Raw genomic sequence first — 18,110 nt, 5'->3', positions numbered from 1 at the left:
GACAATAGAAAAGATCAGTGAAACTAAGACCTACTTCTTTGAAAAAACAAAATGGACAAATTTTTAGCTAGACTCTCCAAGAAAAAAAAGGGGGGCTCAAATAAATAAAATCAGAAATAAAAGAGAAGTTACAACTGATACAACCGAAACACAAAGGATCATAAGAGACTGCTATGAACCAGTATACACTAATAAATTGGACAATCTAGAAGACATGGATGCATTCCTAGAAACTTACAATCTTCCAGGACAGAATCATGAAGAAATAGGAAATCTGATTAGACTGATTACTAGATCACTAGGGTAAGGAGATTAAATCAGTAATCAAAACCCTCCCAACAAATAAAGTCCAGGACCAGGCAGCGTCACTGGTGAATTCTACCAAACATTAGAAGATTTAATACCTACCCTTCTCAAACTCTTCCAAACATTGAAGAGGATAGAATGCTTCCCAACTCATTTTATGAGGCCAGGATTACCCTGATACCACAACCAGAGAAGGACACCACAAAAAAAGAATTACAGGCTAATATCCTTGATGAACATAGATGTAAAAATCCTCAACAAGATATGAGCAAACTGAATTCATCAGTACATTGAAAGAATCCTATACCATAATCAAGTGGGATTTATTCCAATTCAACATCTGCAAATCAATCAATGTAATACACCACATTAACCAAGTGAAAGATTAAAATCATATGATCATCTAAAAAGATGCAGAAAAAGCATTTAACAAAGTTCAACATCCATTTATGATAAAACCTCTCCACAAAGTGTGTATAGAGGAAACATACCCTCAACATAATAAAGTCCATATGTGACAAACCCTCATATAATATAATACTCAATGGTGAAAAGCTGAAAGCTTTTCCTCTAAAACCTCTAAGGCAAGGATTCCTACTCTAATCATTTTTAGCAACACAGTATTGGAAGTCCTAGCCAAAGCCATTAGGCAAGAGAAAGAAATAAAAGACATGAAAGTTAGAAAAGAATAAGTAAAACTATCACTATTCGCAGATAACATGATACTGTATATAGAAAACCCCAAAGATTCCACAAACAACTTGCTAGAACTAATAAATGAATTCAGTAAAGTTGCAGAATACAAAATTAATATACAAAAATCTGCATTCCTGTACACTAACAAACTATCAGAGAAATCAAGAAAACAATCCCATTTACAATCATATCAAAAAGAATAAAATACCTAGGAATAAGTTTAACCAACGAGGTGAAAGACCCATGCACTGAAAACTATAAAACATTAATGAAAGACATTGAAAAAGACACAAAGAAGTGGAAAGATATTCCACACTCATGGATTGGAAGATTTAATATTGTTAAAATGCGCATACTACCCAAAGCAATCTACAGATTCAGTGCAATTCCTATCGGACTTCCAATGGCGTTTTTCACAGAACTAGAACAAATAGTTCCAAAGTTGATATGGAACTACAAAAAAAAAAAAAAAACCCTGAATGGTCCAAAGAGTTTAGAGAAAGAAAAAAACAAAGCCAGGGGTATCACACGCCCAGATTTCTAACTATACCACAGAGCTGTAGTAATTGAAACAGTATGGTAGTGGCATAAAAACAGACACATAGAACAAGGAAACAGAATACCAAGCCCAGAAATAAACTCATGCATGTGTGGTAAATTACGACAAAGGGAGCAAGAATATACAATGGAGAAAGGACAGTCTCTTCAATAAATGGCATTAGGAAAACTGGACAGCTATGTGCAAAAGAATGAAACTGGACTGATACCTTACACCATATACAAAAATTAACTCAAAATGGAGTAAAGACTTGAATATAAAGCCTGAAACCATAAAATTCCTAGAAGAGAACATAGATACATAGGTGGTAAGTTTCTTGACATCAGTCTTAGTGATAGTTTTTTTTTTGGGGGGGGGGCAGGGATCTGACCCCAAAGGCAGGGGAAGCAAAAGCAAAAGTAAACAAATGGGACTACATCAGAAGCTTCTGCACAGCAAGGGAAACTTTTTTTTTAACGTTTTTATTTATTTTTGAGACAGAGAGAGACAGAGCATGAGGAGGGGAGGGGCAGAGAGAGAGGGAGACACAGAATCTGAAGCAGGCTTCAGACTCCGAGCTGTCAGCACAGAGCCTGACGCGGGGCTCGAACTCACGGACTGTGAGATCATGACCTGAGCTGAAGTCGGACGCTTAACCAACTGAGCCACCCAGCGCCCCAGTAAGGGAAACTATTAACAAAACAAAAAGGCAAACTACTGAATGGGAAAAGATATTTGCAAATCATAAATCTGATAAGGGGTTAATATATAAAGAAGTCATACAACTCAATAACAACAAAAATCCTTTTAAGTAATGAGCGGAGGATATGAATAGACCTTTTTCCAAAGAAGACATACACATGGCCAAAAGACATAGGAAAAGATGCTCTACATCACTAATCATCAGGGGGATGCAAATCACAACCACAATGAGATATCACCTTACACCTATCAGAATGGCTGCTATCAAAAAAACAACAAGTGTTGGTGAGGATGTGGAGAAAAAGGAAGCTTCATGCACTGTTGGTGGGAATGTACGTTGGTGCAGCTGCTATGGAAAACAGTATGGAGGTTACTTGAAAAATTAAAAATAGAACTACCATGCGATCCAGCAATTCTACCAGGTATCGGAGGAAAATGGAAACACAGATTCAAAACAATAAACGCACCCGTGTTCATTGCAGCATTGTTTACAATACCCAAGATATGGAAGCAACCTAAGTATACATTGATGGATGAATGAATAAGGAAGAAGTAATAACATGCACACACACACACACATAATGAAATACTCTTCTGCCATAAAAAAAGAATGAAATCTTGCCATTTGTGACCGCATGAATGAAACTTAAGGGCATTATGCTGCTATAGAGAGATATAAATACCATATGATTTCATATATGTGGAATCTAAAAAACAAAATGAAAACAAACAAAACAAAACCCAGATTCATAGATGCAGAGAACAGACTGGTGGTTGCTAGAGGGGAGTGGGGAGTTGAGCAGGGGTGAAAGCGGAGTCATGGGATATAATGTACAGCATGGGGAATATAGTAAACAGTATTGTAGTAACTTTGTATGGTGACAGATGGTAACCAGGTTTACTATGGTGATCCTTTCACAGCGTATACAAATGTCAAATCAGTATGTTGTATACCTGAAACTAATATAATACTGTATGTCAACTAAACCTCAATTAAAAAAAGATGAACCTGGGCCATAAATTATGTTCATTATACTCAATGGATTTTCAGCAGAAAAAATAATTGAAACAAAAACTGTTCCTGGTAGTTCATTTCTAAGAACAGGATAGAGTAAATCCAAAAAGTCTGCAGACCGCGTTAGGTGGACATTATATGGAGGGAAATGAGGAACACCTGCCATTCACACTAAACATGTGGCCATCTGTTTCTTTATGTATCTTATATTTTCCAGTTGTAGTTCTGCTCCACTAAGTCAGACTCAACCCAGTCTCCTCATTTAAAGGCGAGGTGAGGAACTTCTGGTGAGGGAGGCAGATTCTTGACAGTATTGCTGTGGTCATCACAGCATGCAGCTCAGACAGTATTTTTCCCTCCTGGTGGGCAGCTACAGCTATCTCAGAGAGTAAAGCCTTTTAAGAACTTGAGGTTAGAGCAGTTCAAGAAGTTTACACTAATCATGGGGCACCTGGGTGGCTTGGTCGGTTGATTTCAGCTCAGGTCATGAGCTCGTGGTTCGTGAGTTTGAGCCCCATGTCGGGCTCTGTGCTGACAGTGTGGAGCCTGCTTGGGATTCTCCCTCTCTCCCTCTGTCTGTGCCCCTCCCCTGCTCTGTCTCAAAATAAATGAGTAAACTCGAAAAAAAAGAAGTTTACACTAATCAGAAGGCAGTGGATGATACCACACTAAAGCCTAAGTGAAAATCCTATAGGATAGGAACCAAATAATATATATGAAAACCTGCAGGACCAATTGCACTTTTGCTCTCTCTCCCTCCTACCTTCCACTCTTCCTTGTTTTCTCTGTTTGTCCTTTTGTGTGTATGTCTCTCTATTTTTTTTACCTTTTTTTTTTTTGCCTCCCACTTCCTTTTCCTAGTTCTTGTTTTCCTCTCCATCTTTATTTTTCTGTCCCTCCTTTCTTTCTCTTCCTTTTGTTCCATCCCTTAGTGTTTTCCTCCACTCCCCATCAATTACCCATCGTATCACATTTTGTAATACATGTTAAAATCAATCCATTTTAATGTTAATATGCATTGAGCACTAAGTAGGTTGTATTTAGTAGTCTAAAGGGGAAAAGCGTCCCCCAATTAAGTAATACTTACCTGTGGCTTACAATTGAAAATTTCCTTTTGGATCACTGGCCTCACTTACCAAAAGAGGGTTCCCTTCCTCCTTCCTTATCCATAATCCTGTCCTCTGTTGCTCTTCTGTATCCTTAGGTTTGATGCATAGTCACTTTTCTGCATTCTGGTTTACATCTGTTATTTTTTTTAATAATGGGAAGCTAAAATTGCTTCTTAATGCGAAGTAGAGCTTATGGATAACTTTTGAGATTTAGGCTTAGGATTCTAGCATTCTAAGTTTCTCAAATTCAGACAAGCCACACGTGTTCCAGAATCTCTGATAAGGAATGGAAGAATTTCCAGATGATTGAAACCCCTCCTGAAAGAAACTTTTTTTTTTTTGTTTTAATTTCAGACTAATGTATGCTTGATTTGCTTTTCTTCACCTATCCAAACAGATTTTTTTCATTTTGGTTTTAATTGTATTTCCTTGTCCTGAAAAATGATGGCCTGTAATATGAAGCCCTTCTCAGTGTGGTAACTTTCCACTGGCTAGCTGATTAAAGTCCTCAAAGGTTTAGAAAGTGGAAGGAATGAAGGAACGAGTGAGTAAATGGCTAACTCACTAGTTTCACTTAAATCACTTCTGTTGCATGCTATGTCGCTTATGATGAGCCTTGTAAAATCTAAGGTTTTGTCTCCTTTCGGCTGTTTTTTTTTTTTCCTTCATAGTTTCCAGGCACTGTGACAAACTTTGATTCTTTGATAGCTAAACTCTTAATTCCTTTTTTTAAATGTTCGTTTTCATTAAAGTGCTATTTAACATTAGATATTAACTTTGACAGACGTTAATGCTGCTTCTCAATTAGGTAAAATATATTCTTGGTAAGGTGCCAATTTGAATTGAATATATTTGAATTTGGTATGTGAATTAAACTGTTGTTTAAACCTTACCCATCCATCACATGTGTGATGGAGCAGCCAGCTGGTTTTGTACATAAGTGGGGTTTTTTTCCCCCTAGCAATATTTAAACATGAGAAAATGGCTTCCTATTGTAGCAAAGAGAACTTCATATGAATTTAATACAAGATCTCCTTGTTTGTCAGGTTCTTAGACTGCCTAGAATTTAAATTGGCAGACACTACTTTGGTATAAAATGTTTTCCATGGACGATATTAATATTTTAAAATCCTTTTTGCTCCTGCAGATTTCCAGTAGACAGGAAGTCTAGCTCTGTTTACCCTTTGGCTATTAATGAATGCTATTAAATTATTATTTATCTTCTTTAGGCAGAGGCAGTACAGGTATGAGATCAGAATTGCCAAGTAAGGCAAGCATTTAACTTTAAAATTACAGAAAATGCTAATCCATTGACAGGTGTCAACTGAAGTATGGATACTAGAAAGTATTTTGGACCCGAATCAGAGATTTGGGGTTGTATTCCACCTGTGTCACTAACTTGCTGGGTCGCCTTGAGCAAGCCACTGCCCAACTCTGGATGGCATATCCCCTCTATAGTCTCAGCTTGCACACCACACCAGCCTAGCAGCTCTGACCGAGGTCAGTCTCCAGCTGCATTTTTCATCTTTTTAATAATCCCTTAAACCCTTGCTAGGCTTTCATTGCTAGTTCTTTTCCCTAGGATTTTGCATTTAGAAATGCTGAGGGCTTCCTACCTTTTGGAATTTTTCTGTGCTCATGAAATTAATGAAAAGTTACTTACAGTTACAAAAAAAAAAAAAGTGCCAGAATTAAAAGTCTTGTTTGAATGACTGTTTTGGTAAAATCAGACTGTTTCTATCATGACTAATGTACCTTCACTATTTCAGTTTTGAAGTTAATACATTTGAGTCCTGGTATGGCGAGGCATGATTATCAGTTTGTCTCATTACCCATGCTAGTATTCTCTCACTTACTCATTGTTCTAATGTTTCTTTTTCTTTCTTTTTTTTTTTTGCCCAGAATGATTGAGCAGCAAGGCTCCATATCATGGGAGTTACATTTTAGGTTCTTGAAAATTTCATTGACTTGAAATAGTTTGAATTGCACTAAGCTAAAATTTACCTTTTGTTGGTTTTCTAGGAAATAAAGTAAACAAAATGACTTGCGTCACAGTGTTGAGAAATTAACTGTTAATTTCAGGAGGTGTCTTGTTTTAATGTAAAAGCTAGAGATAGATTTTTTTAAAACCTCTTCACTAGCACTATTACCTAAAAGGCAGGCAATAACCAGTGTTGGTAGGAATATGGGGAAATGGAACCTCATACGTTGCTGTTGGCAATGTAGAATGGTACAGCTACTGTGGGAAACAGTTTGCTGGTTCCTTAAAAGTTAAACATAGAGGGGCGCCTGGATGGCTTATTCGTTAAGCACCTGACTTCGGCTCAGGTCATTTTCTCGCCGTTCATGAATTCGAGCCCCATGTCAGGCTCTGTGCTGACAGCTCAGAGCCTGGAGCCTGCTTTAGATTCTGTGTCTCCATGTCTGTCTGTCTGTCTGTCTCTCTCTGCCACTCCCCTGCTTGTGCACGTGCACCCTCTTTCTCAAAAATAAATAAACATTAAAAAGAATTAAACATAGAATTACCATATGACCCAGCAATTCCACTCTTACATCTCTCCCCAAGAGAAATGCAAACATATGTCCACACAGAAACTCATACATGCGTGTTTACAGCAGCATTATTCATAGTGGCCAAAAAGTGGAAACAGCCCAAATGCTTCTCACCAGAGAAATGGATCACAAAATGTGATATGGCCACACAATTGAATATTATTAGGCAATTAAAAGATGAAGTACTGATACAAGCTCTACAGCTTGGATGAAATGTCCAAAATATTATGCTAAAAAAACAGCCACAAAAAGCCCCACATTGTACAATTCCACTTACATGACAACTCCAGAATGGGCAAATCCATAGACAGAAAGTAGATTAATGCTTGCCAGGAGCTGGGGGCAGGGAAGAATGGAGACTGACTGCTAACAGGTATGAGGCTTCTTTTGGTGTGACAAAATGTTTTAAAATTGGATAGTGGCGGGGCGCCTTGGTGGCGCAGTCAGTTAAGCGTCCGACTTCAGCCAGGTCACGATCTCGCGGTCCGTGAGTTCGAGCCCCGCGTCGGGCTCTGGGCTGATGGCTCAGAGCCTGGAGCCTGTTTCCGGTTCTGTGTCTCCCTCTCTCTCTGCCCCTCCCCCATTCATGCTCTGTCTCTCTCTGTCCCAAAAATAAATAAACGTTGAAAAAAAAAAATTGGATAGTGGCGATGGTTGTATAACTCTGTGAATAAAGTAAAACCCATTAAATTGTATACATTAATGGGCGAATTTTACGGTATGTGAATTATATCTCCATAAGTAGTTATATATATAAAAACATTAATGACCCTATTATTATAATTATTTGAAATTATGAAAGTATATTTAAATTACACTTTTGCTAAGGGCTGGAAGGAAGGAGGAGTGGGGAGTTCATATTGAATGAATACTGTGTTTAAGTTGGCAAGATGATAAAAGTTCTAGAGATAGATGGTAGTGATGGTCGTACAACACTGTGAACGTACTTAATCACACAGAACTACATGCTTAAAAAGAGTTAAAACAGCCTTTTTGTTGTAATGCGTGAGATTCTTCTATGTTTTAGAACTTCTGTTCAGTATGTGTGTTTGTTAGGGGCAAGGGTGTTGGTTATACACACATATACATGTCTTTATCTTGGCTTTGGATGAGAGCCTGAAAAAAATATTTTTAATTTTATCTGCCAACAGGAAAATAAAAGAGGCCAAACTCTGGAAAACTTATGTTGTTAAATTATAAAATAGTGAAGTGCTGTTCTCAGAGTATAAATTATCACAGATTTCCTGAATTTCTTGGCTAATCTTGGCTCCTTGAATGGGAAAACACCTTTATACTTTATATAGTACATATCTTTCTATAAGCATTTTCCTTTGAATAGTAGGATAGAACCATCACCAAAATGCAATGAGGGGCGCCAGAGGGGTCTCAGTTCATTGAACTGCTGACTCTTGGTTTCGGCTCAGGTCATGATCTCACAGTTCATGGGTTTGAGCCCTGCACTGGACTCCATGCTGACAGTGTGGAGCCTGCTTGGGATTCTCTCTCTCCCTCTCTCTCTACACCTCCCCTGCTCCTCTCTGTCTCTCTCTCTTTCTCAAAATAAATAGACATTAAAACAATACAAACATAGGGGTTATATTTTTACAATACAATAAATGAGTTTCAGAATGCAAAGGAAGGGATGGAAAAATGAAAAAAAAAATCCAGCAATGAGGAAGTCCCTGAAAAAGGTATTAAGTGATTTCTAAGGGCCATGGAACTTTGTTATAACCCATGCAGTTTGTAGGCTCTAAGTTTGAACTTCCGGGGATTAATCTGTGAGAATATTTTCTGAGTCTGGCTGCTATATAGGACATTTGGATTTGAAGACTTGAAGATCGATGGCACAAATGCCAGAAGTGCCACTAACATAAAGTATAATCAGAGGTATGTTTGTTTTTCTTGACCAGGAGGTAGTTTCTTTTAAAAGTGTAAGAAGCATACAGCGTCTCCGTGTGTGTGTGCATGTCTGTGTATTTTCTGTCTTTTCTTCTATTGCAGGGAGAATTATGGTCTTCCAACATCTTTGTCCTTTACAGTAGGGGTTTTTCTAGAATTTGGCACTGTAGTATATTACCCTTGATTACAGGATCCAATCAGAGTTGATGTACTCAGAAATCCATTGATGTGATTAATGGTCTCCTAATCATACTTTTATTTCCTAGATTAGCCCAATTTCCTGCAGTTTCACAATTTTTGAGTCATATCTTGAATTACCCTTTATAGGGGGCCTGAAAGCCCTGTATTTTTAGTCAGTAATTTGCATGATTATTTTAATTTTCTTTGATTTCTTTTGCTTGAAGAAAATGAAATTTTGATCGTTTTTGAACTCTGAGTGCTGTTCTATGGTAACTGGCCAACCTAGTGTGAACTTTTTTTTAACTATATATATTTTTTTCCACCAGCCCTAGATCTAGAAGTCTTCCCCAAAATTTCTACCGGTCTGGTTTTTATTCTTCTCAAAAGTAAACTAAAATATTCTCAGATTCTACAAGTAACAGGAAGTGCACCAGGAAATGACTGTACAGTAAATGTAATTGACCATTCACTCTTTGCAATTGGTCACAGGATTGGCTGATAAACAGTCTATTGAATGAAAAAAAAATGACTTCTAAAATCTTTGAATACATTTGAAGATCATTGGCGTCTTTGGCACCTTACTGATTTTTTTGTGTGTCTCTGAACCTTTTTCAAATGACTGCATTTGAAAGTAGGAGTCTTTCATATCTAGTGGTTGCTTTAATATTTGCTTTGTTTTCAACAGTGCCCTTAAAGATAGCCGTTTTCCCCCAATGACAAGGGATGAGTTACCACGGCTGTTCTGCTCAGTGTCTCTGCTCACTAACTTTGAAGATGTCTGTGATTATTTGGACTGGGAGGTAAGACTATAGAAATTTCTTAAAGAAAAATGAAGGTAATTCCTGAGTAAATGTTAAAAATTAGGCCCAGAAAACAACTCTTTCAGCCCATTCTCTAGTGGGGTGGAGGTGGAGAGTCACATGGATAAATAAACCTCACATCTGATCAATGAGATATCAGTGAAGGAGTTGCTGTTTTTTGTTTTTTTTAAGGCATGTGTTGTTTTAATCCCCAAACTGAAGTTGCTGTTTGTTTCTATCCTGTTACTCTACCACAGCACCTCACAAAAGCTGTTAATAAGTAGTAAGGACTGATTGGAATTTATTTCTCCTCTTATTTCCATTCTGATGTGTTTTGGTCATAACGGCCTCCAAGCAGCTAGGTGGTCAGAGGATATATCTCAGAAGCAAGGAGCAAGACAGGATAATACAGCAGTTGGGGAAATCAGCATGTGGATACACACAGGGTGTTGGATAACTACACTTAAATCATGTCAATTCATTCTGGGCTACCTTAATTTATGCACTTAAACATGCTGACAAATAACATTAAGGTCACATCTCGGGTATCTCTTGAGCATTGTCGTTATCGAAATAGCCTACATCGATCATATTTTTTATTGTGTAGTATGTGGGGTTGGCTTTTTAAGAAGTTTGGAGGTTCTCACTATGATTTGTTTTTGGTGGTTGGGAGGAGATAGTTGACCATATTTCCATGAAATTTCACACACAAATGTGCACAGATTACTGAATGCATACTACATGCAAGGCACTGTGCTACATACACAAAAGTCCTCAGATTTGGTCCCCACCATAAAGTGTCTTATAGTCTACAAGCAGAGAAAAAGAAGTATGCACAAAGCGTAAAGAAATAAGTACTCCAAGAGTGAAACAGTGGGACTTCAGAGATACACGTAGCATCCTCTCACATAAACACTCATGAATGACGGGACTGTATCTTTACGGTAGAACATGTTTTAATTTTTCTGCCTTTTTAGAATGGCCACCTGCCATGGTAACTGAGATACTTTTCCTTGTGGACAGATCACTGTCTTGATAATTGATGGGACCTGAATGTTATTTTTGGCTTTGCCCTGATTCCTTGTGAGACTTGGGACAATTTATTCCACTGCCATTCAGTTTTCCACCTATAGAATGTGACATTTATAAAGTTCCTAATCTTCATTAGAAAAAATCTCTATGATATAAATTATTGTTGTTATACCTGAGCTGTTAAAAAGACACTCTGCAGAGAGTAGGACAAAAGAGTTCCTTTTGAGTTTTATAGTACATGGGGTTTTTTTGGAGTATTATCAGAATATGAAAGCATTTGGGGATTTTTTTTTTTTTTTGTAAAGGAAAAAATAAAATCAGTTACTACTGTTGATCGGAGCCAAGTTGGATGGTGTAAAACCTTTCATAGCATTAAAATGTCCCAATTGATTGTTTTCTAGAAGTTCATCGTTCCTATTTGAATTTTTCTTAAAGAGAAGTCTATCAGTATCACGGGAGCATTCCCCAGTGTTTTAGTTTTAAATGATCCCAAATTATATCCCTCACTTATTAACAAATATTAAAATTTGGGTGGTTCTTTGAATGTTTGAAGGCTACTCCTTCCTCTTCTCTAGCTAGAATTTTATTTCTGCTTTCTGAATTGCAGAGTGCCGTGTGTGTAGGGGTAGGGGTAGAAGCGATAACGGGGGACAAGCCTGAAATCTAAGGGATGACTGAGCTACAAAACCACTCCTACTCTTATTTGCTATCACTGAGTTTGGAAGTATAGTTGTGGTGTGTGGGGGTTTGCACATGCGCAATTGTGCATGTGTATGGCATGAATGTATATTGCATAAATATGCATGCATGTCTTTTGGAGGGAAGGAAAAATGGGAGAATCCAATAGTAGTTAAATCACTACGGGCAGGTGCACAGTGCACCACCCTCTTCTTTAGCCCACGTCAAGTATGGTCTACAGCTAAAGTTAACCTTCATATGTTGTATATTGTATATTTGTTTTATTTTATTTTTAATTGTTTTAACGTTTATTCATTTTTGAGAGACAATGTGTGAGTGGGAGAGGGGCAGAGAGAGAGAGAGGGAGACACAAATGGGAAGCAGGCTCCAGGCTCTGAGCTGTCAGCACAGAGCCCGACACGGGGCTTGAACCCAGGAGCCATGAGAGCATGACTGGAGCCGAAGTTGGACACTTAACCGACTGAGCCACCCAGGCGCCCCTGTATATTGTATATTCAATGCATTCCTTAAGGCTTAAATATTGACATCTATTTACTGATAACCTTCTGGTTAAACTAATAACAACAAAAATACATGTATATTTGTACTTGTAACATACAGGTATTTGAAAGTGAATTAGGGACTGTCAGAATGGCTATGCCTAGAGGAATAGACTGTCCTTTATAGGTAGTTCATCATAGCTTGAAGTATTTAGCATAACAGAAATTTGTTCCCAAAGAGTAAAGGTGAAAATTATATTTTTTTAAGTACAAGAATGTGATTTGGGCTTAAAAAAATATACCATAGTCAGTGATTAAAAATGATATGGTATTATTATGGGGATGCTGTCATAAGGGTTATCCTTAATAATTCTGGAAAGACACTGGTTACTTGAAATACAGAATACCAAAGTAGAATTAAAAGCATTTTTTAAAAAGTATATGTCAAGCCATTTGCACTCCTAGGTATATACCCTCCCCCCAAAAATGAAAACAGATGTTGAAACAAAAACTTATAGCAGCGCTATTCATAATAGCCAAAAGGTAGACACAAGACAAATGTATATCAACATATGAATGGATAAACGAAATGCAGTATATCCATCCAATGAAATATTATTCGGCCAGAAAAAGAAATGAAGTAGTGACACATGGAGGAACCTTAGATACATTATGCTAAGGGAAAGAAGCTAAGCACAAAGGACCGCATACTGTGTGGTTCTGTTTATATGGAATACCCTGAATGGTCACCTCCATAGAGAGAGCACATTAGTGGTGGCCATGGGTTGGGGGAGGGGCTGACTGCGTTTAATGGGTACAGGGTTTCCATTCAGGGCGATGAAAAAGTTATGGAACTGGATGCTGTACAACATTGTTAATGTACTTGGTGCCACTGAATTGTACACTTAAGAAGGGTGAAAATGGTAAATTTCATATTATGTGTATTTTACCAGAATAAAAAGGCATATATGCCTATGTACATACACATTTAAACCTATTGTCCATAATAGTACAGTGATTCTAATTTATTGAACAAGAAAACTTTGGAAATTCCAAAATTATAAAGAAAGGCAAGCCATTTGTAATTACGCCGTTCTGAGATAACTACTGTTAACATTTTGGAATATTTCTTTAAATTATTTTTCTGTGTCTTTGTATCAATAAATGCATATTCATGTAATTGAGGCCATATCGAATATACAGTCATTATTAAAAAGGATTGTGGGAAAGCCTTTGTTTATGGTTTATCTTTATATATAAGTTAATTACTTGTATTGCAAATTGCCTTTACAAGGGGGTCAGTCTATATTATGAAAGCATACGTTTCACTTGGAGAAATTTCTCACTGTCAAATAGGTATCCCTTTTCTTCCAAGAATGAAATCTCGTATTCACCATAAGTATCTAAATTTAACCTGAACTGCAAAGAGCTGCATATGTTTATGCCACAGGGGGAAACAGGAGATGATTACAGAATTTTAATAGAGAACGTTTAAGTCAAAGATCAGTAACAAGTATGTTTTATATAAGCAGAAGCCTCTAACATAGGGCTTTTCTGGTAGAAGGGCAGTTGGAGAGTTGACCCCCACCGGTGAAGCGTGTTACTGCAATCGAATTCCTAATTAAAGGGGCGCAAATGCCCAGATCAAAGCCGGAAGAGGGCTAAGTCTAGAGGTCCCAAAGCATAGAGGTGAGTAACTTCGGTAACAAGAGAGACACCCCTGTGGTCATGAAGACGAGGGACGTGACCGGTGGTAATAGCCACCTAATTTTCAAATGATGAGGAAACAAGTGAGGTACCACAGAGCCAGCTACTGCCCTCCTCTTTTTCTTCATCCATGGTTTTTAACTGAGCCTGTTTGGGACCTCTGTTTTGGTTACATGTCTCTAATTTTATAATGGAAGTTAATAAGAAGGTGGGATTTTACATCAATAGGACGTGGTTTTAGAGGCTAGAATGCTTCTCTTTGATACTGTGAGGGACGTTTGATAAATGGTTTCACAAGTAGATGTAATTAACTTCGAGTCAGTGTTGAATTGACAGAATGATCGGTGATGCTTCCATGTTGTATATCCTCAAATAATAATCATAACATGTAAAATGAGTGTCTGTAGGTGGCCTGTCAAGGAATCTGTGTAGTGATTTAAAAACCAACAAAACCATCCTCAAAGACCATAAAGACAAATTGGAACTCTGGCCCCACCCTTCTGAGAAATGCTCATTCTTGTCCCCATTGTGGTGTACTTATTGCCCTGGTAGGTATGTATGAGAAGGATGAAGAGTAAATGATATGGGGGAAAAATTCATTAACTGATAAATTGAAATATCTATCTGTGAGGCTAAAATGGCTGTTAAATGAGGAAAATTGCTCCCCTAGGGTGAAATCTGAAGTGATCTGCCTGGTGTTTGAACACAAAAACTTATTACCATTGTTCTGTGTTCTTCAGTTGACAGGATTCTCTTAATTCTGAATGACAGGATGATGGGCAGACATGGTACTTCAGAAAGAAAGAAACACTCAGGCAGTATGTTGGAGTCCTTGAAAATAATATACAGGCTAGAACATGTATAGTTATACCATTTGGGAGCCATGTTTGTTTTTCAAGATCTGAAAGGATATCAAACCAATGACATTACAACAGCTGCAGTCTGACCTAAGGGGTGACTCTAAGTGTGTCATTTTCAAGATGATATAAATGAGTAAGCTTTTTTGCTTGTAGGAGAACTTGTATAGCCGGTATATAACCAGTGATCTTGCAGGAGCTCATGTAGCAGTTTGCTGACAAAAGACAAAGTATTTTCTAGATTATAGTCAAGCATCCTTTATTTCTGTGCTTCCATTTTGAAGGCATGAGGAAGAATTCTAAAGTAGACCGTTAGGTCATATTTCAATAGATTAGTAACGTTTTCACAAACCATAAGGCGCTTTTTGTTATATCTGGCTCCCTGGATCACTGATACCTCAACTCTGTATACCGCTGTCATTTGGATCGTGGACTATTCCTTTTTAGCACCGAACACTTACATGAAATCAACCCGTGCTGTGTGGGGCTGGCCAGCATGATTCTAGTCTGATACCAAAAACCTATCCCCAGAGTATAGAGCTAGACCCCAAGCCCCTAGTCTCGCTCTGTCCCTAAAGTACCAAAACATCTGTCATTGTGGGTGAGCTTGTTAGAGTCCCGGTACTCAGAGTGGTGTACTTCACTTTAAAAAGCACACCTTCTGAGCGATCACAGCTCCATTTCTGACGTGTTTGTTTGCAGTTAATAATATCGTGCTTTTGTAATCACCTTCACAGGCGTAAACAGATAAGATGAGTAAATTGGCTATCGTCATTATCTCTCATATATTTTAGAAGGTCACGATCTCCTTCTCACCCTCCCTTCCCCCCCTTAAAGGTTTACATTTTTCTAGCTCCTCTCAATGTACTGCTGAAAACAGAGTTCCCATTCAGACACAGATGTTTCGCATGACTCACGTTGAAATGAAACGGCTTCTCGTTGGATATGTTCTACCTCCCCCTCATTATTTTCCCCTAACTATGATATAACCATGCTTTGCTTCTATATATATATATATATATGCTTTGTATTTCTCAAGGACATTGAGATTTTTGTATAAGATGTGCCACTATTGTTACAATAATTTAGTGTTTGTCCTGATGCTGTACTTGAAACATTATTTTCAAGTGCCGTGGAACATTGGGAAGGGAATGCTTCAAGCTTCCTGGCCATCTAGTAAAGCATTTGCTGTGAATCAGCACTTCTGTGTATTAGAAGTCTAGTGGGGAAGCAAGCCAAACAAAGTAAAGTAACTTCTAGAAGGTGATTTGATGCATGGAAATTTCCTGTAGCTATTGGTACCGTTGGTGAAATGGGCGTGCACAGTGTGGTCTGTCGTCAGGCCTCCTCCACTTGCTTCCTGCTTTTCTCCCAGTGTGTTGGTTGGTGGGGGGGGGGGACATTTTCCTGCTTCTTCCCCCAAAGCCACAGACCCTTCCAGCCTTTTCCCTCCTAGTAGTTGCATTATAGTCTGCTCCTCCCTGGATCTCTGTTTCCTCACCAGGATGCTAGAAAAGTTGGACTAAATAATACCTAAGGTCTCTCCGGAGGCTGACCTCCGTTTGATGCTGTGACCACCCCCCTTTTCAAAATGGCTTCTGTTTGATTTTACTACCAGAGAATGAATCACCACTAGCCCTTTAGAAGTCATAACAGAGCCCTACCTTTTAAAATGGGAGGGTGGCAACAAAGGTGAACAGTCCAGTTTTTGAAGCTGTACATTCTAGATTTCCTTTCCACCAAAGATTTCTCTTTCAGAAGAAAACTATTCTAAACAGCTAATGCCACATTTTATTACTGCATCATCCCCTGTTTTTTTTTTTTTTTAAATTTTTTTTTCAACGTTTTTTATTTATTTTTGGGACAGAGAGAGACAGAGCATGAACGGGGGAGGGGCAGAGAGAGAGGGAGACACAGAATCAGAAACAGGCTCCAGGCTCCGAGCCATCAGCCCAGAGCCTGATGCGGGGCTCGAACTCACGGACCGCGAGATCGTGACCTGGCTGATGTCGGACGCTTAACCGACTGCGCCACCCAGGCGCCCCTCATCCCCTGTTTTAAGTCAACATTACATTTATAAATCTAAATGAGGTAAATATATTAGGGAGTGACTGTTCACTTGACAAAGATATTTTGCTTTGCAGAAGGACTCACTATAGAGTTTCTTTAAGGCCTTCCTGGTGACTTCAAGATTAATCCATTTACATAAATTCAACACATATGTAACCTTTTAGGAACAAATCTCTTTTGTAGCCTGAGTAAAACTGTATCGAGTCCCATACTCCATGTACAGTTCTAACCTGTATAAGATTTTTCTGTCTCTTATCAGGCAAACATTATTTCATATTAAGTATTTGCCAAGAGGTGTTTTTCTTCCACAGCCTTTGAAAAGCACACTGATTCACATGTCTGGATTTTAAGAAAATTTCTTGACTTGAGTTCTCTTTGCCTGTAAATTCACTCCCTTCCTCATCCCCTTAAAAATGGTAGGAATGCATTTTTCTAACTTTTGATGAAAAGCAGGCTTTTTATTTAAAGGTCACCTGTGTTGCCTGAACTTTCCTTGGAAAGCTTCAGGATGTTCAATTTTTAAGGAATGCTCATTATAATTAATCATTACAGAGAATTGGTTTTTTTTTTTCCTTAATTGTACACTGAGCTGTCACTGCATGTCTGCAAAACCTTAAGAACAGTTTCTTTCATTGCACATGATCTATAAACATGTTTGGCTTCACAGTTTTTCAAAGCACCTCTTCATTAGCCATGCTTTATTTAAAATCTTAGCTAATTCTTTAAAAGTTCATGGGGGTGATTATTAGCTAGCTCAGGTATTTTAGAGCTGTGTGTCTGTTATTAGTTAAAATAAATGTTATCAGATTTTTCAGTGGCTTTTGTGAAATAAATTGGCAGGCTTGCATTCCTGATAGACAAGATGTCCGAGGCTCCTACAGGAATCAAAATTGGCACTAATTGGTCCTTTGGTAAGCTCTGCGAAAGCCAAGAATCAGTCCATGGAGACTGAACTAATTTCTAAATCTACAGGTGACTAATTTGCAGGGATTTTAGAAAAGAGCAGTACATATGCATTTTGGTCAAGGAGACCTTTGTGGTTGCTTTCACAAAATAACAGTAAAAAAAAATAACTTCAGCTGAGGTTGACGACAAAGCATAGTTTTCAGGGTAGAATATATTAAAAGGTTACTTGTGCCCGAATGATAGCTTTGCAATCGGTTATCCTTTTTGACCATCTTTTCTAGTATTTCTTCCATTTCTAAAAGCATCTCACTTAAAGGAGATTTGAAAACAAGGGCAGCTATAGACATGGGTCAACTGATGGATTAAAAACGGTCTAACAGGCTAGTATACATATCCAATGGAATATCACTCAGCAATCAAAAAGAATGAAATCTTGCCATTTGCAAGTACATGGATGGAACTAGAGGGTATTATGCTAAGTGAACTTAGAGAAAGACAAATATCATATGATTTCACTCATATTAGGACTTTAAGACACAGAACAAAAGAACATACGGGAAGG

At 38.0% G+C, this 18,110-nt stretch overlaps 1 protein-coding gene across 1 annotated transcript in view; it reads left to right on the top strand.

Moving 5' to 3' along the window:
* The window catches only part of AMMECR1 (AMMECR nuclear protein 1), a 112,962-nt gene that overhangs the window by 80,416 nt on the left and 14,436 nt on the right, over positions 1–18,110 (top strand). Inside the window, exon 3 of the mRNA XM_030305219.1 lies at positions 9,684–9,798. Within this exon, the coding sequence (XP_030161079.1) occupies positions 9,684–9,798 (115 nt within the window). The remainder of the gene's footprint in view (positions 1–9,683; positions 9,799–18,110) is intronic.

Source organism: Lynx canadensis, chromosome X, assembly GCF_007474595.2.
Source record: "Lynx canadensis isolate LIC74 chromosome X, mLynCan4.pri.v2, whole genome shotgun sequence".
Classification (NCBI taxonomy): domain Eukaryota; kingdom Metazoa; phylum Chordata; class Mammalia; order Carnivora; family Felidae; genus Lynx; species Lynx canadensis.
Note: the sequence above shows the minus strand (reverse complement) of the source record. Positions and strands in the feature narration are given on the sequence as shown.